The 25884-nt window shown below is 42.0% G+C and overlaps 5 protein-coding genes across 6 annotated transcripts; 3 read left to right on the forward strand and 2 right to left on the reverse strand.

Annotated features, from left to right (window-relative positions):
* Positions 1-1452: 1452 nt before the first annotated feature.
* BDCG_07803 (uncharacterized protein) lies at positions 1453-1826 on the forward strand (the record flags this gene model as incomplete). Its single annotated transcript, XM_045423585.1, has 2 exons — positions 1453-1531; positions 1660-1826. The coding sequence occupies 2 exons, from the start codon at positions 1453-1455 to the stop codon at positions 1824-1826; spliced, it is 246 nt and encodes an 81-aa protein (XP_045278958.1).
* An 11032-nt stretch (positions 1827-12858) lies between these two features.
* BDCG_07804 (C6 finger domain-containing protein) lies at positions 12859-17216 on the forward strand. The gene is made up of 6 exons (XM_045423586.1): positions 12859-13074; positions 13190-13835; positions 13895-14007; positions 14088-14561; positions 14639-15228; positions 15334-17216. The coding sequence occupies exons 2-6, from the start codon at positions 13230-13232 to the stop codon at positions 16305-16307; spliced, it is 2757 nt and encodes a 918-aa protein (XP_045278959.1). The 5' UTR covers positions 12859-13074; positions 13190-13229; the 3' UTR covers positions 16308-17216.
* Positions 16967-19555, reverse strand: BDCG_07805 (uncharacterized protein). Its single transcript, XM_045423587.1, has 3 exons — positions 19008-19555; positions 18806-18946; positions 16967-18753 (listed from the first exon to the last, which is right to left on the reverse strand). The coding sequence occupies exons 1-3, from the start codon at positions 19245-19247 to the stop codon at positions 17494-17496; spliced, it is 1641 nt and encodes a 546-aa protein (XP_045278960.1). The 5' UTR covers positions 19248-19555; the 3' UTR covers positions 16967-17493.
* Positions 19556-19801: 246 nt separating this feature from the next.
* On the forward strand, positions 19802-25379 carry BDCG_07806 (the record flags this gene model as incomplete). 2 transcript variants are annotated; one of them, XM_045423588.1, is made up of 5 exons in its annotated part: positions 19802-20158; positions 20294-20518; positions 20604-20674; positions 20817-21167; positions 21268-23066. In XM_045423588.1, the coding sequence occupies exons 1-5, from the start codon at positions 20073-20075 to the stop codon at positions 23064-23066; spliced, it is 2532 nt and encodes an 843-aa protein (XP_045282306.1). In that variant the 5' UTR covers positions 19802-20072. The 2 variants fall into 2 exon arrangements, with proteins under 2 accessions (XP_045282306.1, XP_045282307.1); XM_045423589.1 differs by having other exon boundaries at positions 19810-20518; positions 21268-25379.
* BDCG_07807 (serine/threonine protein kinase) lies at positions 24073-25853 on the reverse strand (the record flags this gene model as incomplete). The annotated part of the gene is made up of 2 exons (XM_045423590.1): positions 24073-24989; positions 25637-25853. The coding sequence occupies 2 exons, from the start codon at positions 25851-25853 to the stop codon at positions 24313-24315; spliced, it is 894 nt and encodes a 297-aa protein (XP_045278961.1). The 3' UTR covers positions 24073-24312.
* Positions 25854-25884: the final 31 nt, after the last annotated feature.

Genomic DNA, 25884 nt, shown 5'->3' on the forward strand with positions numbered 1-25884 from the left:
TAATTCCATCTACAAAGTGATTTGTAGTTATCATGTCAGTGTGGTCCTAGAAAACACCTCAAAAGATAGCATACAAAGGGCGGTGAGTGAAAGAGCATCCAATTGATACTGCTTTACTTGTTGAAGGAAAACTCCACACCCAGGTGCATGCCATGTATGAGACGCGAATGAATGAGATGTGAGAAAGGAGATGAGAGCAGTGAACCAGATTCAAAGAAGTTCACTCCCTACTCAAAAGAAGGATAAAAGAAGGAGGTGACCACCATCAGAGTTGTACAATGATAACAGAAATCATATAACAATATAGCGATAGAACAATACAGTGATATAGCGATATAACAATAGACATTGTACAATCAACCAGAAGCCACTGAAATGAATACCTTCTCTAGCTGATATGAACAATACCCTTCTCTGCTACCTGAACTGAAAGGTATACAGAATCTCTCAGAGAGTTTACTCAAAGCAGTAAGAAAAGCAGCTGAGACCACTGAACTGAAATCAAAGCTCTGTATATGTATGAGAATTCTAAACAAGATCAAGGCCTTGTGTACGCAGTGGCAGGCTGAGGCAGAGATTAAACAACAATTGACATTTGCTGCAGATCAAGCATTCACTATGAAGAGCTTCACCGACACAATCACCACTATTAATAAGAATAGAGAAAACCAGATCTTAGACCTGCAGCAGAAGATTGAACATTTACACAGATAGGTGACTATGTCAAATCTGAAGGTTTCATCACAATCATTCACAATCTCTTCAGAAGTGTACACATCATCAGAGATCACTGCACAGAATGAGAATCTGAGCATGAAATATATCAAGCCAGAAGATCTGTCAGAGCTATCAAGTTTCAATGATGACTGAAAAAATGATGCTGCAATCAGCTGACTAAGTCAGATGCAATCATATTATCAAATCAAACATGAACTCACAGACAGGCAGTTAACAGAATTTCAACAAGTCTTAAGATCTGCTGCATTTCTACACAGAAAAGCAAAGTCATTATAAATGACTGATGAAAAGATGAATCTCACAGACCTGAAGCAATATTCATTTCCATGAACATGAAATGAGTTTTCTAAGTGAATCTTACACAACTTCAAGAAAGTGAATATACAAGACAAGTGTTATGAATGCTTCACTGAGTGTAGATAAGTAAGTGATCTTATATCATACTTCACACACTTCAGCTTACACTATCTTGTGTTGAATGAAGAGCTTTCAATATCTTTCTGTTTACAGATCTTCATTCATAATCTTACATCTGAGTTGAGAGTGGAATGGAAATGCTTAACCTCACAGTCAGACACAGTGAAGAAAGCATACAACATTCTCATCATACAGGAACAAGTGAGTCAATTGTGATAGAAAATACTGCAATTGAGTATATCTCAGTGAAGAACAGATAATCAGACTTCTACAACACAAGCTATACATCTGAATGCAATGAATCTAGATCTGAATGCCATCACTAAAGCACTGAATCCTCTGAAAAAGGGATTTCCTGAGTGGAAATCTTGGTATTGTGAGCATCAAGCTTGTTTCAACTGCAGATGTCAAAATCATAGTGCAAAAGATTGCACCCAGCATGCACAGTCAAAAAACTAGCAGAATCAGTGAGCTCAGAGACACTCACTGATATTCTATGAAAAGCCTTCAAAGTGAAAGAGATGCCTGTGTTAGATGACTCTCTGAATCCTGCAAATGCAAAGAAGAAGCAGGCTCCTGACTGGGGTGCGGGCGAGGATGAAGTGAATGCTCATCTCAATACCTTGAGGCCTGAAATGTTAATGTATAAGAGGCACTTGAATAAGAATTGAGAGGTGGCTGCAAAAGTGTTAGTGAACACAGAAGCTTCAACACAATATATTGATGATCATATAATTCAAAGATTGAAAGAAGTTCACTGAGTGAAGAATCCCCGATGCATAAGATTATCTGATAACTGATATTTGATATCACCTGCAAAAGTAAGAGTTCCCTTGCACTTCAGAGGATGATCTTGCTATATTTAGATGTGAGAGCTGCAGAATGTGGAATACAACCTTATTCTCAGACTCAATTGGTTTCAAAGGTTCAATTCACAGATTCAATGACATACATGTCATATGCAGTTGACTGATAGAAAGAAAATGATTCATACAATTCTATCAACTGATATGAGAAGAACATTCCACACCTCTGGTATAGAAGGGTTAAATCTGCTTATGCATTAACAAGCAAAGAGAACAATTCACAAGACCTCATCTGAAAGCATTCTGTATGTTATACAGGACTCAGAAGTGGAGAAAACCAAGATAAAAGATATGCAGAAGGATAAGCATATGAAGAAGCTTCTGAAGAAGCATGAGAAGATCTTCTGAACAGATCTTTCACTGAAATTGTCACCAGAACAAGGATTTGTACATGAGATTGACATGGGGGATGCAAAACCAGTCAATCAGAATGCATACTCCCTGTCACAAACACATCTCAAAGAACAGAAGCATCAGATCACAGACCTTCTAGAATGTGATCTCATACAACCCTCATCAAGCGTGTGGGGCTTTCCAGTCCTATTTGTGAAAAAGATGAGTGAAGAGTGGCAGATGTGTATTAATTATCAAGCACTCAACAAGCTAATAATCAAGAATAAATATTCACTGCCACAGATTCAACAACAGTTGAATACAGTCAGAAACACCTGATATCTATCAAAGATCAATCTTCTCTCAGAATACTGACAGATCTGTGTAGACAAACTGTCAGTCCCGCGAACCACATTTAATACACAATGAGAGAAGTTCGAATTTCTAGCAATGCTATTCAGTCTGACAAATGCGCCCGCCATCTTTCAAATGATGATGAATATGATCCTTCATAAACAGAATGAAACCTCATGCCTCATATATCTCAATGACATCCTAGTCTTTTCAAACTCATATGATGAACATCTGAAGCATCTCAATGAAGTGCTTATAACTCTGACAGAGCATAAGCTCTACATCAAATCAATCAAGTGTGTGTTTGAAACAGAAGAGTTGGAGTTTGTGGAACATGTAGTAAGTGATGGCTGTATACACCTCATTCTGAAGAAATTGAATGTCATAGTGAATTGGCCGCGGCCAAGAAATGTACACCATGTATGACAGTTTCTTGAGTTGATCTCATACTATCACAGATTCATCAAGGATTTTGCATGAATATCTGCATCACTCTTAGATCTCTTAAGAGAAACAGATGCAAATCTGTGAAAGAAGAAGTTTTGTTCAATCATCTGAAATGCTGTGTGTGAAGAGGCTTTTCTCACACTGAGAGAATGTGTAATAACATTCTCAGTACTTATTCAATCAGATTGTGATAAACCTTTCTACATTGAGACAGATACATTCAAATGAGCTATTGAAGATACTCTTCTACAGATGAGTAAGAACAGCAAGCTGCATCTGGTGACATATGATAGTAGGAAACTATCAGACACTGAGCTCAATTACCCAGTGCATGAAAAGAAATTGCTAGCAATCAAGCATGTGCTGATGTTATGAGATAGATATATCAACAACAGGCATACAACAACAGTGATTACAGATCATGAAAGTCTCATCTATCTACAATTAACAATAAAACCTTTCAAACACTTAGCATATTGAATCTCAGAGTTCCAAGTGTACAATCTTCATATCAAATACTGAAAAGAATTGAATGCAGTGATGTCTGATGCAATCAGTTGCAGACCTGATTTCATGAATGAGAGTTCTGCAAACCAGGCATAAGAAATGTTCATGTTAAACATGCTGAGAAGATGCAAGAAATCAGAATGAGTGAATGCCATGATCTCTCACTTGAAGAATAGCAAGGTGTCAGATAACAAGCATCTCATGAAAGTAGTAGAAGAGATGCTTTCAAACTTCAAGCTAAGAAAATTGAAAAATGACATTATGCTTTACTGTGATCTAGGATACACAGAAGCTCTCTATCTAGAATCTTCATTTCAACACAACTTGATGACTCACATGCACAAAGAATTCAGTCACTTAGAAAGCTCTGAACTCATGAGCATACTCAAACCAAGAGTATACTGGCCAAGCATGGCTGAGAACATCCAGGTGTACACTCACAAGTGCCTGAATTACCAGGTCATGAAAGAATCTAAGAAAGGGTTAGAACACAAAGAAGCACAACATCAGATGAAATGTACAATACAACTGTTCAAATGATGAAGAGTGGACCTCATAGACATATTGCCGCGAACACCAAATGAAAATTGATGAATAATCACTGCTATTGATTACACTACTGACTGGCCAGTTGTGAAAGCAGTTCCAGAGGTGACAGAGGAGATGATGATGAAGTTCCTACATAATGAGATCTATGTCAACTATGGAATGCCGCGCGAGATTCTAACTGATAACAGTGCAAACCTTGTAGGAGGAGTGGTGAGGCATTTCATGAGCCAGTTACAGACAAGACATTGTAGAACAATGCCATATCATCCGCGGACGAACGGGAAGATGGAACACTTGAATAGAATCTTGGGCAACATGCTGATGAAATATCTAGTGAGTAAGCCTACAAGACTATGAGATGAATATCTCAGGCAGGCGCTATTGATCATGCAGATTTGACAGCATGCAGTCTCCAAGCATTCACCATTCTACCTGTTGTATGGATTGCATCCGCACATCCCAGAGAATGCTTTGGAAAAGGTGAGGGAGAAAGCAGTTGCAAACACAGCAGGAACAACAGTTGTGGACACAGCAGAAATAGCAGTTGCAGATGCAACAGTCACAGACACAGAACTAAGATTGAAAGAGATCAGCCACGCACATGCAAAAGCTAATGAGTTACTCCTGAACTGAGCAATTCAATCAAAAAGAATACAAGACTCACTTGTTAAGAAATCAAGTCTCAAGATGAAAATGTGAGTTCTCATACACAATGAGAGTCCTGAGAAGTTCCAATCTAGATGGTTTGAGCCATATAAGATACTCAAATCATATTCTCTGAGAATGTACACATTGAAAGAATCAGAGAGACAGATCTTATACAACTTAATCAATGATTCACAACTTATGAAAGCAAAGATGCAAGACCTGAGTGAATTATGATTATTCACAGCACTATCATCAGCATTGAAAAAGAAGAGACTTACAATTGAAAAGCCTTATGAAGTAAGAGAAATCATAGACACTTACAAATCAGATGATCTCACTTATTCTGACCTTTTCATGATTATAAGAAAAGAATGAGAAGAAATGAAGAAATCAGATGAATATCACACTTCAATAAGTGATGAGACTGTAGCTGATCATATGATAACATGCTGCAGACAGCAGGCACAACACAGCAAAGAGCAGTCTCAGAGTGACAGACTTATATATGAATCAGATTGCAGAAGAAAAAGGAATTCAGAGTTGAATTCAACTGTTTACATCAGTTCAATTGCAGAGACCACAGAAGATGAACTATCTGAAACATTCACAGACACATGAAATCAAGTCATCTCAACCCCTGAAGACACTCAGAGATCAGATGAGGTTAGTTTCAATGAATCATTCACTGTAGTGATCTGAGTGAGCAAAGAGAGACAGTATAATACACAAGACAGAATCACAAAAGATGAAAGCTGCTGAACCTAGTCACTGAACACTGTATTATATAGAGGTTGTATAAGAGTAGTGGCTAGCAGACAAAGAAAAAGTGTAAGAAAAGAAAAGAAATAATAAATTGATCACCAACTGTAAGAGTCAGTCATAAAAGACAAATGTTATCATACACACCTCATTCATTTTCATACATCACATGTTAATCTATTTCCAACACCACATCATCTGAAAAACATCAAAAACAAAGGAAATCTCAAAACTCAAGGTTCACAAGGAATTTGAGAGCTGCAAGCTGCTCTTGCAATAACATCATACATGTCTCTGATTCCTCTATCACTCTGTGTACAACATTAATATCATTTATTGCAAGATTGACTGGAATGCCAATATAGAAATGTGTATGCATACATGTAGAGAAATTGAAGAAGAGCACAGAACTCACAGGATCAGAAGCCAGGACAGGGGGAATGAAGGTGAAAGAAACAGAAGAAGGAGGCACAGAACCAGATGAATGACAGCAGAAGTCACTCAGGGCCAAATGCTTACAATTCGGTGTGCACACAACCTTTCTCACAGGGAAGGAAAAGAGAGAGAAAGTGATGAGAGAAGCTTGAAGACAGAAGAGAATAGTCTTGACAGTGTTGTCATCTTCAATTAAAATGGCCTCTGGCGCTGAAGCAACTAAGAACTATTATTAGCATATGAAACTGCAAAAACAGGAATAACAATTATCAAATGAACACCTGCTGATCTTAGAATTGTATGTGTAATTACAACATGCATAAGGCTTCTCAGGAAGAGAGAGAGGGACACAGAGAAATGCAGGAAGCAGAACACAGTGTGCGAACAGCCCATTCCCATGACAACATCTCAGACAAGGCATACAAGCCTCACACCTGCGGGTGTAAAAGAGTACAACATCTGTGTTCCTATTTCTGAAAACACAGATATCTTTCACCTGCACCACAAAGTCAGATGACAGATATCAGAGAATAGACTGATATGAATTGATCATTCTGAAGAAATTCACCAGAGCAGATGTCCCTGCAATGTTGAACTTTACAGTTGTAAAAAGTTTCTTGATGTCTGTGAATGCCACAACTTCATACACAGTAAAACTCATAACAATTTTCTCTAAGAACAGAAAAATCAGCATCAGAAAGAAAAGATGAAAAAGAAAAAGACTTACAATCTTGACACTGTTAAAGAGAGAGATGATTCTCTGAGATGAACAGATAATTATCTCATCATGAATATTTAAAATGAATGTAATAATCAGTGTCTGTGACTGAGCTTCAGATAGTCATGTTGTATGCAGTCTTCATATAATAAATCATTCTGAGAGTCAGTAAGAAGAGCGGGAGTGTACACACTGAAAGATGTAATTCATTAAGCCTACACAACATCTCCTTGAAACAGGGAGAGTTAGTAATGAAAGCAGAGGCAGCAAAACCAGGGGTCGCGGGAACAGGGGTAGCAGGAGCGGGAGAACCAGACACAGGAGCAAGTGTAGAAGATTGAGAAGCAGCAGAGAAAGAGACAGAGAGAAGAGCAGCAGAGAAAGAAGCAGCAGAAGAGGCAAGAAGAGACACAGAAGACTCAGTCACACATGACATAGACAATTCCTTCATTATCATGTTCTTCAAGTTCTCAATCAAGAATGTAACATTGAGTTCACTATCATCAGCAGACACAGATCTGTCAACACATGAAGATTCTACACAAATAAAAACAAACATATCAGCATCTGTGTCCATGCAAAATCATGCCAGGAAACACAATCAGAAACGTGCTGAGAAGAAGAAACAGTTGAGAGTGTACAAGAAGGTGAAGAAGGTGTGTCATCATCTATGATAATATGTCATTCTGACAATTGTTAGAAGATAAACAAGTTCTGATCATGTTTCACAACACATTACACTTACTGCTAATGAACTGCTCAGTATGAGCACTATGATAATGCTTGCTGTGGGAACAGGGGGTCATTGCCAGGAACACATACAATGTGATAGATGAACAGATGAAAAGAGTTGAACAGAAGAAGGAGTAGAAATCTTGAATGAGATGATGATATTTGATGATGATGATGATGAAGATGATGATTGAAGAATGAGAAAAGTTAGTGAATGAGTGATGTAATATAGTGAAAGTTTCTTTGTGAGAGTGTATGCAGAATGCTAGCTGAATCAGAGATAGATCACATGATCATGAAATGCTAGTGGTGAGCTAATCCGCATGAAGCTAGAACATATGACATAGTCACATGAGCGTGACTGAATCTGGTGAGAGAGGATGTGGTTCAGAAGAACATACAATCATCAGATAATAACATGACTGCTTCTGAACTACTAGCATACGCGTGTAAAGAGGCCATAGCGTATGCTAATTAATTTAGTGTATGAGATTACAATATAAGAAGCCGGCGTACGCCTGTAATTGTATGCTGGCTTAAGCAATCTTTGAATCACATAACACTGATTGAAAGTATAAATCTAACTCACAGACAGCTATGTGCAGATTATATCTTTAAAGTTATACAAGTTTCAAGTATATGTTATCTATGATGTTTATAACAATCACAGTTTCTGCAAATCTTCTTCAGATTTCAGAGAGATCTTGCAATTCAAAGATAACTCTTATAAGTCTCTCAGCTCTCAGGTCTGAGTTCTCACACTCTGCTTATTATAAGAGCAGGCTTTCAGTTTTCATCTTTCAGTCTATTCACTCTATGAGCTTTAGAGACATCACAGTGACCTGAGATTCTGAGTTCATTAATACTTTTTATGCTTGCAGAGCAGCAGTATCACAGTGCAGTCTCTTCTCATAAGTAAGCATTTTTATCAGAGAAGCAACAGATTCAGATGTCAGCTTCAAGATTCTTAAGAAGACTGTTACTGACTCTGTTTATAACTTCTCAAATTTCTATTTTAATTTATCTGAATAGTTTGTATGAAGATATTCTGATTTAGAATAGATGAAGCAGAGTCTCTTTTTCTTAATCTCTCTATTATATACTCTGTTCACAGAAGCTTGTAAAGCTCTCTCTCTCTGCTTAGCAGTTAGATATGAATCTCTCTGTGTCTTATTATCTTTTTCTAACAAATCTGTTCTCTGTTATTCTAGCTCTTACAGAGTCAGTCAGTGATTCACTCTCTGCAGATCTGTGACTCTCACAGTGATTTATAAGTGATAAATAAAAGTCATCAGTTTCTTCAGAGTCAAGAGCTTAGAGTCTTACTCAATGAGCTTATTCTGCATATCTTTATTCAGCTTCTTTATAAACATCATTATTCAGATCTTGTTTCAGAGCCCTGTTTTCACAGATCTCAATTCATATTATAATTCTATGAAGCACTGTAAGTAGTCTTCATCAGATTTCTTATCTCTTTTTCTAATATTGATGATTACAGCTCAGATATTCTCTATTCAGCTTATAAAGTCTCTTAACTTATTCTTCAGATAGATCTTAAGAACAGATCAGTGAAATCTCTTATAATCATTCTCTAGATAATTCAGTCAGTTCTTGACTTCAGTATAATAGAGATCTGTTATTATATAGATGACAGCTTCTTCATCTTTCATATTACATAGCTGAGCTTGTGAGTCAATTTCAAATGCAAACTCACAAAAGCTTTTATAGATTGTAATTTGATAAGTAGTCTTAAGTGATCACAGCTTAAGAAAGTTTCTTTTCAGTTCACAGATATCTCTGAAAATCATGTCTAGAGACTTAGTTTAAGAGTGTTTACAGACAGTAAGTATTTCTTGTAGAAAAATAGCTTAATTCTGTAAGAGATGCTCAAGAATGTTCTTCACTGAGATTGATTCATTTATGAATTCAGAGAGTTTCTCTGTCATAGATACAGAGAATGATATTCTGTGAGTGATTGATAAGTTCTTTAAGACTTCTTTCACAGAGATTATTCATGATTCAGATGACTGCTTCTGAGTGTCTGTAGTAGAGTTTGCAGAGATTGAAGTATATAAGTTTCTAGTTCTTTCAGTCATAACTAGATTGACTGTGTGACCGTGTCTGAGATCAGGACCAGATTTTTTGATAGTCTCATTATCAATTCGACTGATCTCATTACACAGTTTTAACATTAGATAGTAGTTTCATACTGTCTCAGTGAGACTTACTGTCTACTCTTGTCACATTTTCCAAATAAGACCATGATTTCCACTTCTCAATTTAAATTATTTTTATTGCTTTAAATGACTTTAAATCTCATTTGAGTGTTACTAAAAAGTGTTACTTTTTAAAAAATTAAAAATAGTCTAAAAAAAACCTTAAAATGTCTAAAAATAGTAACTTTATGCCAAGAATGGGACTAAATGGGACCAAATGAGACCACTTTCTCATTTTTTTCAAGTCATGGTTTCATTTTAAGATCTGATATATAGTCACTTTACCTGTTTTTTTGATAGCCAGTCCCAGCGGGATTCACGCCAAGAAATGTATGGGACCAGACCAAATGGGACCAAACGTGAAATTCATGATCTCAGCGGCCAGTCTAGTTATAACAGATAATTGCTGACTGACTGAGCTTGAAATGTAAGAATAAGTGTTTACAGACAATTATTCAGATGTTTGCAGCTTGATATGATATGTACTGTTAACTACTAGAAGTATTCATAATAGAAAGATAAAATGTAAAGATTAAATGTATAATAGTATTCAAGCTGAGTTGTGAATAGTATTCGTGAACTTCAGTCTATATAGTTGTGTGTAGCCAAGGGCTGCTAGCTCTATTGATTACATGAGAGACAGGAATAGAGGTAAAGAATCCGTGAGAAGCGGGATTTCTTACATAAAATGTGATAAGTAAATAAATTGCAGAATTCTGTGAATCATTGAATCTTTAAACATATATTATACTCTCTGATATTCTGAGAAGTATGCCTGTTCAAGTGTCATTGCAATTCTCAAGCATGACTTATGTGTTGAGTCTTTATTTCTCTGTGAACATGCCTGAAATGCAGCAGCAGTGTCATATTTCAGTGTCTGAGTATATGAGGCTTTGTCACCCGCTCTAGAGGCCCGGCCGGCTTCAGCCTTATCTCAAATTCTTCAATAGAGAGCAGTCTTCAGACCAGTCTTCTCATTAGATTGATCTCAGATCAGATAGAAATACCTGCTGAACTTAAGCATATTAATAAGCAGAGAAAAAGAAATCAACAGAGATTATCTCAGTAACAGTGAGTGAAGTGATAAAAGCTCAAATTTGAAATCTGGCTTTTTTGAGACCTGAGTTGTAATTTGCAGAGAATTCTTCAGACATGATCATAGTCTAAGTTCTCTGAAACAGAGTATCACAGAGAGTGAGAATTCTGTCTTCAGCTGACTGACTTCGCTCATGTGAAGCTTCTTCAATGAGTTGAGTTGTTTGAAAATACAGCTCTAAATAAGTGATAAATTTCATTTAAAGCTAAATATTGATCAGAGACAGATAGCACATAAGTAGAGTGATTGAAAGATAAAAAGCACTTTAAAAAGAGAGTTAAACAGCATGTGAAATTATTAAAAGAAAAGCACTTATGATCAGAGTCAGCTGTGAGAATTCAGTAGATATTTATTGCCTGTGCACTTCTTCACAGATGAGTCAGTGTCAGTTTCAACAGTCAGTCAAAAACTTCTGAAATGTGTTATCTCTCAGAACATCTTATAGTCAGAGATGCAATGCAGTCAGTTAAGACTGAGAAATGCACTTCAGTACAGACACTGACTTAATAGTTATAAGTAATTCATCTTGAAACATAGATTAAGAAGTCTAATATTTATACAAGTGTTCAGATGTCAAACCTGTTCATGCAGTGAAAGTGAACAGAAAGAAGAACTCTTAAGAGTGCATCATTGACTGATTCTGAAGTCTTTAGATAGATTTGAGTAAGAGTATGACTGTTGAAACCTGAAAGATAATGAACTATATCTGAATAGAGTGAAGTCAGAGAAAACTCTGATGAAAACTTATAGTAATTCTGACATGCAAATCAATCATTGAATTTAAGTATAGAGTTAAAAGACTAATTGAATTATTTAGTAGCTGATTTCTGCTGAAGTTTCTCTCAGAATAGCAGTAATGTTTTCAGTTTTATGAGATAAAGTGAATGATTAGAGGTCTTGAGATTGAAACAATCTTAATCTATTCTCAAACTTTAAATATATAAGAAGCTCTTGTTACTTTATTGAATATAAGCACTGAAATGAATTGTTACTAGTGAATCATTTTTAATAAGTAGAACTGATAATGCAGAATAAACTGAATATGAGATTAAGATATTAGAATACACACTCATCAGATCTTATAAAAGATGTTAGTTTATTTAGACAGTCTGATGATGATCATGAAAGTCAGAATCTGCTAAGAAGTATGTAATAACTTATAAGCTGAATGAACTAGCTCTGAAAATGAATGACACTTAAGTGTGCTATTCATACCTCACTGTTGAGATAGAATTGAAGCTCTGATAAGTAGACAGATATGAAGATTTATAACAAAGTTTAGAGAGTGATTCTGAGTTGAATAATCTCTAGTACAGATCTTGATAATAGTAGTACTAGTAAATACTTAAATGAGAACTTTGAGAACTGAAGTGAGAAAAGATTTCATGTGAACAGCAGTTGAATATGAATTAGTCAATTCTAAGATATAGAGAAACTCTGTTTGAAAGCATGCTCTTATGCACTGTCTATTAAAAGAGAAGCTGATTAACATTTCAGCATCTGAATGTGAATTCTTTATAACAATATAACTAAACACAGAGATGTCAGTGAGAATTCTGAGAACAGTTATCTTTTCTTCTTAACAGTCTATCACTCTGAAATCAGTTTATTCAGAGCTAGAGTTCAATGACTGGCAGAGTCTCACATCTTTGCAGAATTCAGTGTGCCTCTGATAATTCTTGAAAATTCACAGAAAGAAATAGTTTTCACATCAGATTATACTCATAATCACAGCAGGTCTTCAAGATGAAAAGCCTCTAGTTGATAGAATAATGTAGATAAAAGAAGTTGATAAAATAGATCTGTAACTTTGAAAAAAGAATTGACTCTAAGAATTGAGTATTATTGAGTCTTAAGCAGAGATCTCTGAAGCAGGGAAGTACTAGTCAGACAACTGATGAAAACTCTTCAGTATCAGAGTGTGACGGTGTAATAACCCTACGTTCTTCCGGTATAATCGCTCCGCCTACACGTGATCTCATATGTAATTTAATGTAGCTAGCTCCTCCCACAAGAACAGATTAACCATCCATCCCACACAGGTTGGAACACTGCCGCGAGTCACATGATCCACGGACATTTGTTGATCCGCTCTAGCCTCGCCTTCCGCATTATTAATCATCCCGCACGAAAAGTTCCTCCCTTCGCCCTTTTCTCATCCGCATAAAACAATCCCCGTCCTCCGTCTCGACCCCGTCCACAGAACGTTAACTGGCGGATGCGATCATCATCGAAAAGCTGCCTCCAGAGTATGCTATCGTGAGTCTTGTCTACCCGGGTGATGCCAACACTGGCTGCCTGTGGGGACCCCCCAAGTTGCAATTGCTGGTACCCGAGGCTAACTCTCCATATTTCCCTTCTAATGGCTCCGTAGACTCAAGTAACGCCTGCCATTACGCTAATACCATCTGCACATGGCTAACAACCGCGTTGTTCAAGACTATACCGCGCACCAGCCTTCCGGAGATCCGCTTAAACCACAACCCTCCCGCTCTGCCGTTCCTGCAGGTGATCCGGATACTATGAATTCCAGAGATCATTCTGAGATCCCTCCGGCTCACTCGTACCCTTCTCCCAACGCGGCGCAAATCGGCCAAGCCACCATGTCCTACTACGCCAACCAGTCCAGACATTTGACCGCGGATGAACTGCATCTCTCCGCTGAATTGTCGCGCGAGGCTTCTGCTGCGAATATCAACGATGGCTCTACTAATGCAATTGGCCATGGCCAGCCAATGGTCTTGGGCCAGTCCAATTCTGGCGCGGCCGACATGAATCGCGCTACGCCAGATGACCAGCATCAGCAACAACAACAACAACAACAACAAGAACAGCAGCAGCAGCAGCAACAGCAGCAACAGCAGCAACCACCACAACACCAACAATCGCATCTCATTCAGTTCACACCCAATCAGCAAGTTGGAGTTGACCCAAATCATGACTTGAGCTATGGTGATCAAAGTGCGCGACGGAAACGATCCAAGGTGTCACGGGCGTGCGACGAGTGCAGGCGCAAGAAGGTGACTCGAATGCGTAGTCCTCTAGTCGTAAACTTTCATGTTTAACTAACAAAATACAGGTTCGATGTGATGCGACCTCAGAAGCAGGGGTTGAGACTTGCTCTAACTGCCGCCGTACCAATGCGACTTGTGAATTTAGTAGGGTCCCCATGAAACGTGGTCCTAGTAAAGGGTGCGCCCCGCCCCGTCGTTTCCCCCTGATTTTGCCGCAAACAAATATAACCTTTTTCAGAGCTTAATATCGTTCAATAGGTACATAAAAGAGCTTGCCGACCGTATCAACAGCCTTGAAAATCAGATGCATCCTGGAATCGCCCAATCTGATATGCAGTACCAACCAATGCAGGATGACACGTCTCCTCGTGGATACCAGGATTTTTCATCCCCAGTGGACGCCAATCTTCTATCCCGCAAGAGGACATACTCTATGTCAGAAGGTCTTCCGAACACTTTTATGCAACCTCAATTTTCCCAAAATGGGCGTCCCTCTTCAGTTGGAGGTTGGCCTGTCCAAACGCCTAGTAAAGACCAGTCTCAGGTTCCCCAGGGAGATGGCGGCGCTGGCGTCGACATGTATTCCAGTACACTCCTGACCAATGGATCTGCTAAGGTTAGTCAGCCGTTCTGGTCACAAGAAGGTACTACAGCAGGACAGCAAACCGATATCAGCGGGTTGGGTCATGAACCCCAGCGGCCGATTGAGTTAGATGACAAGGTTTTTGACGCGTAAGTCAACATTCCATTCGCATGTCGCTCCGATACCCGATAAGCATTTCAGTTTGCTGATTACCTCCTCCGAATAGTTACTATAATCATATCCATCCCATTTTACCCGTGTTGCCCAATTCAAGGGATCGATTCCGGGATCATCTCCAACAAGTTAATCGTCAGATCAAAGAGGTGTTCCTGCACTGTCTCTATGCAGTCACTGGAGCAAGTTTGCTCCGTGCTGGGGATCAATTCCAACAAATCCCAACCTTCGAAAAAGCTCAAGATCGGATATACTCCTCGTTTCGAGAAGAGCCATCTTCCAGGTCAATGTCAACTAACTTTGTGCTTCTTCAAAGCATACTATTGATGGTACTTGAAGCGGACACTCGTGGCCCGGAAAATCTGCGTGGTCAGAATGGTCTATCAAAATCACTTCTTTTGGAGTTCGCATACCCTCTGTCGTATCATATCGCGAAAAATCTGGGTCAGATCAGGACTAGCAATCCAGATGACACGGATTCTGATTCTGATGGGAATATCGCACGGCGGAATTGGATTGTCGTCGGAATTTTATCACGTTGGCACGCCGTTGCTGTAGCGGGTCCTGACCTTTTTGATACCCACGAAACTGCCACGCTTGAAGATCGACAGACTTTTGGTGTTGGACCACTGCAAATATCGCGTATGTTTTATATTATCTTTGATATCTTTGGTTTTTTCTTTTCTTTTCTTTTCTTTTTCTTTTTTTCCAATGGATATAGGGGCTGACAAAATATTTCTACCACAGGTTATTCTACACTCTTAACAGAGATCCACGAACTCCTTTTCGATATCACCCCATATACACTGTCGAACTACGGCACCAGCCGCGCTCTTAAGCGCAACATGTACGGTCAACTGAATCGTATCAGAGATGTCGAACAGCTCCCTCTCGACGGCAGCGGTGACAACTTGACCGCTGCACGTATCGACGAACTCTCCCCACTCATGTTCTGGTTCATCACTCTCCTCCTCAAACGACATCTGTTCACCTACACCCCTTCCGAAATCCTCTACCCGGCAGAAGTCATCATCGACCTCCTTCACAGACAGTCACAATCGCAGACTTCTGAAACAACAGCAATAACGACCCAGACCCCAACAACACCATTCCACGTTCACTTCCTCTCCCTTGCCGTACTAACACTCCTTGAAATCACCGATCTGCCAGACCTCGCAAATGACGCGTGGGAGTCGTTAGAGAAAGCACTACAGGTCATCTCGCATCGCGAGAAATACTCGGCGACGGCGGGAGAGTTTGAGAATATCTTCGCCACGCCCAGCTGGGATGCGTGTATACATGCCTTCATCCAAACGAAGCTTGCAAAGGGCCGACCCCAACAATCGGGCCCACAAGGCGCCTCCACTAGCGGTAGCAGCGGCGCGATGGGGCCCGGATCGGCTCTTCCGCCGGTTGTGGGGCCGAAGGAACAGCGCTCGCTGCAGCATTTGGCCGATTTAGCCGTTGGAGCTGGTGGAGCTGGTAGTGGGAACGCATCGTCGCCACCGGGTACATCTGCTGGTAATGTCCCGGCCTACGAGAAGGAGACTAACGCTGCAGCCACTTCTGGTGGTCCGGGGGAAATTGCGGATGGGTTACCTCATCAGCAGCCGTCCGGCGCGGAGCAGCAGAAACAGGCGTTGGCACCGTCATTTCCGATGTTCATTGATTTTACAAGGCTGACCAGGAAGGGGTATTTGAATGTGCTTGCTGGAGGCTGAAGCTGAAATTGATGTGTTGGTTTGCATGTTGGTGTGGAATTTCTTTTCTCCTGTTTAACCCTTTTTAATTTTGGGCAGTCGTCGGATGGCGGGTTTCTGTTCAAAACAGAGAGTGGAAAGAAGGTGAGCACAACTTGTAGAACAGAATTGATTGAGGCCAAATGGGAAATCTCTATTTGCTTTTTCGGGGTTGGGACATGGGGGTTCGGTTTTTTTTCTTTTAACGTTCTTTTGTTTTCTAAGGCGGCGGGCGGGTTTATTTATATATATATGTATATATATATATATTAGATTGTACTCAACACCCTCCACCACTTCCTCCTCCTTCACCCCAAATTTCAATGATTCGTTTAACCCCTCTGCTTCTGATTTTTGCGTTACATTTAGTATCCATGGCGCATATTTTCTCCATAAGGTCTTTTTTCCTCTCACATTTAATCTCATACTCATTTTATTTGTATCTTATTTATCTGCTTCTTTTCTATTTTTAACTCCTACTTCTCAAGTTGCAGAACTGCGGCTTTGGTCATTTGTCTGTACTTGTACGAGCTTGGGCGTGTGTATGAACTTTTGGTTTTATCTTTGCTCTTATGGCTGGCTACATTAATTGATTAATTGATTGAAGGGTGGGTGGCAATATGAAAAATATATGAATTAATATTGAATTTAATTGTGTTATCCTCATCTATTTTAGCCTGCCTCTTTAATTTTTTTTATCTATTCTATGCTTTCCATCGAGCATACATCCGGGAAGATGAGATGCTAAGAGTGCTTATTGATTGGATCTGGCAGCCTTGTTACTTTTCGGCTACTCAATTTCTTCAGTGTGTCATTAATCATATGTACTGTACATTTGTCATTCGACGAATTAACTAGCCTTAATTGATTTGTGTTCCGATCAAACAGCAATCACTGTCTAAGTATTAATGAAAATTTTTATAAGTCTAGCAATAAAGATAATGGCGGGTGCGCTGGAAAATTGAACCATAGACACGTGATGGATACTAAGGAATGGCTTGGAGGTAAGTGTGATGGAATACGCTGGGGTCATTCTTGTATAGCTGTGATTGACTTCTGGTATGGGTCTAAAATATATGTTGGGATAGTGAAGATAAATATCAAAATGATACAGCAGTTAGCTCAATGAAATCCCACCAACACATTTTGATGCGTATGTGTATGGATATCAATAGCCAAAGGCTATTCTCCCCCACACGCCCTCGACATCCTGACAGAGAGCTAGGAATGCATCACTCTCTAGCTGCGAGCAAACCCAAGACTCGACCAAAGCGGTCCGTTCTGAATTTGGAGTTGATAGGTAGGCCGATAAATCGGATTGGGATATCTCGCTTATATTTTCCCGCGATGTAAGGGGAATGAGTCCTCCTACGGCTCTTTCGGCCGAGGCCTGTGGGTTAGCTGAAATTGCTGCTGTGGTGAGGGATTTTGTGCTTGATGCATTGTTTCCGTCGTTGGGATAAGCTAGTGATACGCTGTTAGCGAACAATGTACTGGATTCGGCCACAGCTATGTCTATCGATTTTGACCCAACATTATGAGTATCCGGGAGAAGAATTTCCTGGGGCAAGTGCCGACGGAAACGTGGATTGGGATTTGCGTAGCTGCTATTGACTGCCTCAGTAGTAATCGTGGCCTCGCCACCTCCTTGCTTGGTGACGGACGGAGGGTTTTCGTTTGTCGTATTCGAAGTAGAGGCCCGTGACTGAGAGATGAAAATGGAAGAGGAACTACCACAAGACTGAGTAGGTTTTGATGCTTGTTTCCCGGAAGGTGGTCGAGAACGAGACGGCTGCTTCGAACCGGCTTTTCTTCCAGGCTTAGCGAAAGGCAACTCTCTTTTGGGGGGCAAAATCAGACTAAGAGATTCTACATCAGGCATTACGGGGGCTGCGGCAGGCCGCTCTTTGGAGGACCAGTCGCTTGTTTGTCTAGTGCCTGCAGAATTCGAAGAGAGAGGGGACATATGACGATGCATTGGATGGAAAAGGGTGGCTGATGGTACGTCTGTAGCTAGGTTATGCAAACGAGCTGTAGTAATGCCGGGAGTGCCTGTCTGAGGAATAGACAGCGCCGAGGTGTGTGGTCGCCCTCGGGCTTCTTCGGAGGAGCTTGGATTTGTTGAGTTGTTGTTGAATGAACTAATACATGACCCTGACGTGCTGGGCTCTGTCAAGGAAGGGGACCATGGGAGTACCCGGTGTTGGTCCACTGTTGGTCGATTTGAGATTGCAGGCGACATTGTGTGTTCGCCCTTACCTACCTGCAATAGAGGAGTTTGGGACGAGGAAGAGAATGGACGATTGGACGAAGCCTGGTGAGGGGGGACTGCTGCAGAATGTGTGATTGGGCAGCCAAGTTGACTCAATACGGATACAGCATGGGAGTAATCAGCATCGGAGGGGAACTTGATCTGGAAACGGCGGGTCTAAAGAGCGCTTAGCAGTAAACAGATAGCCAAAGCGTTCTTCTGGTTATACCTGATCGTTTCTCATGGGGTAGCGCACAGCTAGACAAGGAGATTTTACGATGATGGCCACCGGGGATTTCGCAGTCTGCATGAGGGAATGGGATGACCCCGCTGCTGCTTCTCTGGCCAAAGAATTCAAATTAAGTTGTTCCTAGATGCCAGGTTCCCAGCGTGAGACAAATCTCTATAAGCGTAACCATGGAACTACATACCAAGAGATCACTCCCCCGAAGCACTCTCAGACGCTGATCCCCCTGCGAGAACGAAGAGGAGGTCTCGTGGGGTAAGATATGATCGAAAATAACCGCGAGGTCACCGCTGCTGGAGAGGTGCGTCCATCCTAAGGGAGAGGCACGGTCTGCTGAAGTAGTGGAGTAGGAAAATTTTAAAATGGGGATATTCAGCGAGTCTATTCTGGACTCAATGATCCCTGTGAAGGTGCTGGAAGCCATTTCGTGGACATAATAGGTAGACAAATTCTTGCTGCGGCTACCTAAAAAGGGGTAGGGGCACTGTGCTGCCCTGCAACACCTCTAACGAGAAGCTAACTCTGCAAGGAGAGGTATAATAACACCAGCAAATTGAACTCTTTGTTCAGCAAGGAAATGATCCTAGTTGTTACCATTGTGGTAGCAGTTAGGGAGAAGACGACGTGAGGATGAAATAAGCTCATTGGATGCGAAGAGCCTCAATTTCCTAAAGGGGATGGTAACTTGGTTAGAACCCTCCCGTCCGTGCACGACGGTGGTAGGGAGGTACTACTAGATTGGAGGCGTATTATCTCTGCCTGGAAGCTCTCTGAGGGGAAATGAGCAGAACAATGGGTTAGTTAATCCCAAATAACTGCGCTAGCGTCTGTAGTAGAATAATAGAGGAAGTCTGCTGAATGCATTGCAAGCTGAGACTCTTGGGAAGCAACTGGGAATTGTCATGTGACCGCGATCTTACCTAATCCCAACAGGCCAGCATTCCCCACCGCCTTCTCAAAACAATCCACTTCTTGTCACGTGAACAGCTTCATCAACAAATCAACCCTGCCTTTTTTGCCAATCATCTTCCCTGTTCCAGGAGCCTAAAGCTCTTTGTGGAGAGAGATATCAGAGCACAATTCACATAGTTCTCTGTGCACATCCTAATGAATGAGAAAATCCAGTGATAATTTTTTAGTTTCCTTGTCTTAGCAAACCTTTCTGTTTTACCCTCCATTTCTTGCTCCTCTCGTCTCGCGCTGGTTGGCCAGCTAATCCACGTGACCTCCTCTTCGCCAAGACCCACCAATGGAGCCGCCAGTGACGCTAGACCAGATCCGGATTGACCCTGCTGCTTTTTATTTCGCGTTGCGCCGTGTCCACCATGGCCGGAAGTAGGTTTGCGCCTATACCTCCTTCTCCTGCGCTCTGATATCTATACACCCCTTCGTCCCTATATACACCTTTGTTTGACCTGGCGTCAGCTAATCCGTAACTTTCTCTTTTTCGTTCTCTTTTGCCTTCTATAGCTACCCGATCGCTGTCCCGCTAATCCAAGGACATTACTGGGAGGTAAATCGGAAGAAAATAAATCCCCATACCCTCTTTGTCGAAGTCCTTGACCGCGGGGGCTTTGCGGAGGTTTCCAGGGACAAAGACAATTGGTGCGCTATTGCCGGTCTTGTGGGAGTACCTGAGACGCAGGCGACTACCCTGTCGTGGAACGTTAAGGACCTCTACCATAAGTGGCTCCTGTGAGTACTCAACACGCGCACCCGAGGGCTGGAAGTCTCAGTTGAATGAGCGGACATTTCTTTTCTTACTTGAGGAAATTGATAGGCCGTTGGAGGTGCTCATGAATGGTCCAGTGGCGGCTGATGGGAGCCCTGCGGACGCCCGGGCCGCGAGGGGTAAGTCTGATGATTTTCAACACCCACCCCTTCCACCACCCACCCCTCCCTCCGGCCCCCGTAAGGCCTCACCTTTCCCGGCTCTCTTTGTCCCCGCCCGGTGCTTGAACAATACTGACATATGGTTGCGCTCTGTTACTAGGCCTCCGACGGGCTCCTCCTCAGCGCCAACCCTACACCGCGACGGGCCCCGCAACCAGACAAACACGGAGCGGGGGCAATCCGCCAGGCACGCCCGCCAACTTGAACAATTCGCTCCCTTCTACTCTCTCGTATTCTCCCTCCTCGACACCTGCAACAACAGCCACCAACAATAACACCACCGCTACGATGTCCTTTACAACACACTCTCCATACATGGACAATAGAACGCCCATGCACACAATTGTTGTCGATACACCTTCAAACCGCCGGGGTAGATACTCCCAGGTTGACCAGCCGCCTCTTCCGCGCACTATGGATCCAATGATGGTGTCAATGATACCCGAAAAAAGTGCGTGCCAGTTCTACCTTTTTGCTTTTTGTTTTGCGATTGTCATGCATTGTTGCCACCTGATAGACAATGAATCTAAGAATGCTGTTTCCCCCTTTAGCTCCTCGCATCTACAATCACTGTGTCAAGGGTTTGCAATCCCGCATCCCCTCCGAAGTTGATTTCGCGCTGCATCACTTGGTAGTTATATCAGACGAAAGAGGGGACAAGTTCAAGTTCGATGATTTCCCTTTTCTCGCAGAGGAGCTTGTCGAGAAAATAATGGAGATTACTTATCTCGTGTCCGGTATCAGATGGGAGGTTGATTACACCTCGCTCGAAGCGCCAAGGGACAATCTCTTATACGGCACTGGAAATACGGACATCCTAGAAAAAATGGCAAAATTTCCAATCACGCTCGGTGGTGACAACGTGGAGACTGAGGAATTTGCACACCATCTTAGAAATATCAAGGAAGCTGCTCTGACGTTGCGGAACATGTCGATGCTGGAAACAAACGCCGTTTTTCTGTCTACTTTAGAAATTTTCAAGGATGGCATGCTTGTCGTACTGAACAGCCCCCGACAACCACGTTTTAATGAAATTCTAAATTATGCTCTGGACACGATCGAGCAAGTCTGCCCCTACTGGGAAACTGACCCAGGCGATCCTCTTTTCAATACGCTATTTGAACTTTTGGGATCATCTGATAGATACCATATCCTGACTGCTTTAAAAATTATGATCCTCTACTCGATGGAACTTGAGACGATCAAGCGTCTTCAAGGCGTCCCTGATGATAAAGTCAGTATGCTCATGAGTTACACACTACTCGAACAGGACAAAGAACTTCTTTCTGGGACGCTCGATTTCTTTTATCAGTACACAGCCATTCCAGAGAATGTCGAAGATCTCCTTAGCAATTTCTCGCTTCCAACAACTCTGATCCCTCGCTTGACGAATCTTCTCTTATTCGAGGGCGAACGAGACATCAACGAGATAGTGGATCAAGAAGAATGCAAGGCACCCGCCACAACCACTATTCCTATTGTCCCACCCGATCTCCACGCTATGCTACTGCGGCTCCCTGAACCTGAACGTTGCTCTCGCTGGCTCAAGTGCTGCTTCATTGAAGATCCGGAGTGTGATATAACTCAACTTGCCCTCTGGCACGCTTATCAGAACTGTTTCGCGGATGAGCGAGTACCTGGTGTAAGCACCCTTCCAGCGGCGGAGTTTATTAATACTGTTAGCCGCACATTCTCCACAGCTCAGGCGCAGGTTGTCCCCGGCGCAGTTGCCAAATTCATTATTAGAGGTATCCGCCCTCTCGAGACGTCTTACGACTTCAACGGATATCCATACCACCAGTGCAAGTGGAACGGTCCCAGTGGCCAATGCAGAGTAGCATTCATTGACCCCGCGAAGCTCAAAGATCACGTTTTCCGCGAGCATATGCTTCTCAACCCGGCTGATTTAGGTAACTTGCAAGATGCCCATCGTCCGACCAACGTTTGTGCCTGGGAGACATGTGGGGAATTCCAAATCCCCACGATCAACACTGCGCGTGTCGCCGGCCATGTTTCCACCCACCTACCACCACTGATGGATATGAGCTCACCACCTCCGCCTCCCTCGCGCAAAATCATCCAGCCAAAACTTACGCGAATGTTCGACTACTATCCGACCCCTGTCGACGAGAAAGGTGACCCCGTCGGAATCGCGTACAAGGCCATCCTCATCTTGCGCAACATTATTCGCAATCTGCCAAAGGAGTCTGCTGGCCCAAAACATGGGAATAAGTCGTGGAATTATGTTCTCTTCTTCTCTTCCAAGAATAAATTGATAGAAATTGCGGATTATAATCCGACACTTCGCGGTGATATCTTTGAATTTGTTGCTGAGATTAAATCTTCTTAGATCTTTTCCCTTTCTTCTACTTCGTTATTTTTCGTCACTTCAGAATCAAGAGGTACAATTTTTTAGAATACCTACAGTTGTCATCTATTACCCTTATCCCGGGATGCACATCTTCCCATGTTCTGCTACGTTCTTGTGCCAGTACCCAAAATTACCTACTTCAGCTAGGCGTTTTACGCGAGTGTGGGATCTGCCTATTTCTTTCTTCTCTCCCTTTTGTCTTTGTCTCCTCTAAATTTCGAGCCGAAATTTCGGCGTAAAACGGAGACTGGGATCATGCATACATTACATTTGGTGGCTTCACTGTTCCATGTTGAGTTGCGACATTTTGTTTTCGGTTTATTCTCTCAGCTTTCCTGCCTTTTTTTCCGTCCTATTTCCTTTTGCCTAATGAGCACACGAATTTGGAGGATAAAAGTTAAGAAGCGTGAAACCCATGCGCAGTTTACATTTCTTTTTTGGTTCCACTTACTTTCAACGACATTTTCCAGACATGGCCTCTTTTTAGAAATGGATGGAGGGATGAACATCCTTTGATGTTACACTTGATATTCCTATTGTAATGTGTCTCCCTGATAGGAGCGATTGATGAAAGTAAGCAATCAATCAAGCAGAATAAACACATAATAGATGTGATCGAGGATTATTTTTCATCAAATGAAACATCTACCTACTAATTCCAATTTTAACTGTGAGGGTTTTTTAACTCTGCGTGGGAGTTGTTGGGCGCAGGAAGCTGGATTGTGGCCTCAATTAGCCACCCAGTTCTGTCCCGGTGCCCGTTCCGTTTCTACGCGTTGGTTGTTAATGGATAGTATTTCAATTGTCCTAACTTTAACGATCCCCCCTGGGTGGTCGCCCTCCATCTGCTCACCGAGGCAATCATAGCGGAAAATGGTAGCTTCTCCGTATATGGGTGCAGTATGGAGTAGACGTAGTAGTCTCCCACAATGAAGCATCCAATGGATGAAGAGAGAAGATCAAAAGCAGTTAGTTACGTGGGAAAGTTTGCTTGAAGGACTATGCCCAACATATTTATCGTTACTCGCCAAACCCTCCCAGCAAAAAACAGCCTTAATAACGCGTACAAAGTAGTCAATATGAAAGAAGGATACACGAACAGCATAGTACAATCAATCACATCAATTACTGTGTTTAAACAACTGCACAAGCCTCAGCAAATAACCTGCAGCTTCTCAATTCTACCCTCCTCAAGTACCTCCGCATCAGCCTGTCCACTCACCCTCTACACAGAACGCGAACTATTCGAGCTAGCCACAAACCACATCTCGCACCCATCGCTATCCCTCTCATCATCCAACGCCAACTCCAACTCCAACTCTTCAATCTCCCCAGCCAAAGTCGCGATGGACACATACTCCTTCCGCCAGCAGCTCGCAATGATATCCTCGCCAAGTATCCCGCTTGTCTCCAGGAACTTCTCATCCCGCAGCTTCCTGCCAGTAATCTCAAACTCTGGTTCAACGCCCATGAACACGGTGTACATGAATGAGCCGATGGTGAATTGTTCCGCGGTGTAGCTGGCTTTCTCCGCAAAGGCATCATGGCACGGCACGATGAAGGCTAGACAGGCTTCGCCTGTGCTGACGCGGCTGCCGAAGTCGGCGGGTTTGATATGCAAGTTATTATCTAGGAGGGTGTTGGCGGGGAGAATGTCACCATGCACCAACCCGTGGCTTTCTAAGTGTTCCGCTGCGCTGGCAAGCTCTTTTACCCAGCGAAGGCGCAAGGGTGCTGAGATGGAATTTGAGTCGTTTTTCATCCTATGGTCGAGGTTGCAGGACATCCGGGGCATGAAAATTCCGCCAGGGCAGTGCAGGATTGTTTGCAGGGTGTTGGGGTGGGGGTGGTGGTTGAGGATATCGTAGATGCGCTTCTCACGCTCGAGGGAGGTGAGGGATTCTGCAGATTGTTAGATTTGCTCATCGGTGAGCGGAATGTTTGGTGGGCAATGTGTGCCTTTAGTGCAATGCAACCCCCAATAGCAAAGACAATGCTCACTGACCCTAAGCTAATGATGTCAGCTCTGGTGAGCCTGAAGGGGAGTTTATATTCATTTAGTACCATTGTGTGTGATGGTTTGTGATGGAGCTGATGAATTTATTAATAAGAGAGAGAAGGCACTTGCTTCTGAGATAATTGCTCTGATGAGAAACTATGAAAATTGATATTAAAGGAATGAAGAAAGATGAAGATCAAGCAAGATGAGAAAATAAAATAGAAAATAAAACACCGATTCCATAAGTCAATAAATTTATACTTCTTCAAACAACATGAATATTAACACTGAACATTTGTCATTTGCATTCATTGAGATTGAATTTCACATAAAACTAGCAAGTTCACACCTGAAGATGAATAGATTAGCTTTGTCCACACAGATCTGAGAATTGATATTCATACATGCCTATTGGTGTATTCATAAAACTGATGATATTTCCACCCCGTAATTGTAGTCAACCTGCGGAAACCGCTGTTCCTGCTATAGATGAAGCAAGGCTCTCTGTGTCAATGCAAATCCGTTCCTTTTTTTAGGACAGATAACTTACTGTGCGTTACCTGTCGCCAAATTCCCAGCGCACTTTGCTGCCAGCCACCCTTGTCGAGGCAGTCAGGGCAAGGGCTACGCAAGATCCGGATTCCGAAGCTCCAGTTCGTCGATGGAGACTGGCAAGAGGTGGTCATGTTCGAGATAGACACGGGGCATTGCAGGAGATATCCAAAGCTGTCAACAGAATGCCCACACTGATGCTTCATGTTAACCATAGTGAGCTGGCACATTGTTGATTGGACACTT

This window comes from Blastomyces dermatitidis (genome assembly GCF_000003525.1).
Source record: "Blastomyces dermatitidis ER-3 genomic scaffold supercont1.9, whole genome shotgun sequence".
In the NCBI taxonomy this organism is placed as follows: domain Eukaryota; kingdom Fungi; phylum Ascomycota; class Eurotiomycetes; order Onygenales; family Ajellomycetaceae; genus Blastomyces; species Blastomyces dermatitidis.

What these genes read in the sequence shown, in the direction of transcription:
- BDCG_07804 (XM_045423586.1), top strand. Translation starts at nt 13,230, where the DNA reads ATGGCTAACAACCGCGTTGTTCAAGACTATACCGCGCACCAGCCTTCC. An exon ending in ACGAGTGCAGGCGCAAGAAG is followed by an intron (nt 13,836 to 13,894) that starts GTGACTCGAATG and finishes AACAAAATACAG; the next exon opens with GTTCGATGTGATGCGACCTC. An exon ending in TGGACCACTGCAAATATCGC is followed by an intron (nt 15,229 to 15,333) that starts GTATGTTTTATA and finishes TTTCTACCACAG; the next exon opens with GTTATTCTACACTCTTAACA.
- BDCG_07805 (XM_045423587.1), bottom strand. Translation starts at nt 19,247, where the DNA reads ATGGCTTCCAGCACCTTCACAGGGATCATTGAGTCCAGAATAGACTCG. An exon ending in TTCGGGGGAGTGATCTCTTG is followed by an intron (nt 18,947 to 19,007) that starts GTATGTAGTTCC and finishes CCTGGCATCTAG; the next exon opens with GAACAACTTAATTTGAATTC. An exon ending in ACCCCATGAGAAACGATCAG is followed by an intron (nt 18,754 to 18,805) that starts GTATAACCAGAA and finishes AGCGCTCTTTAG; the next exon opens with ACCCGCCGTTTCCAGATCAA.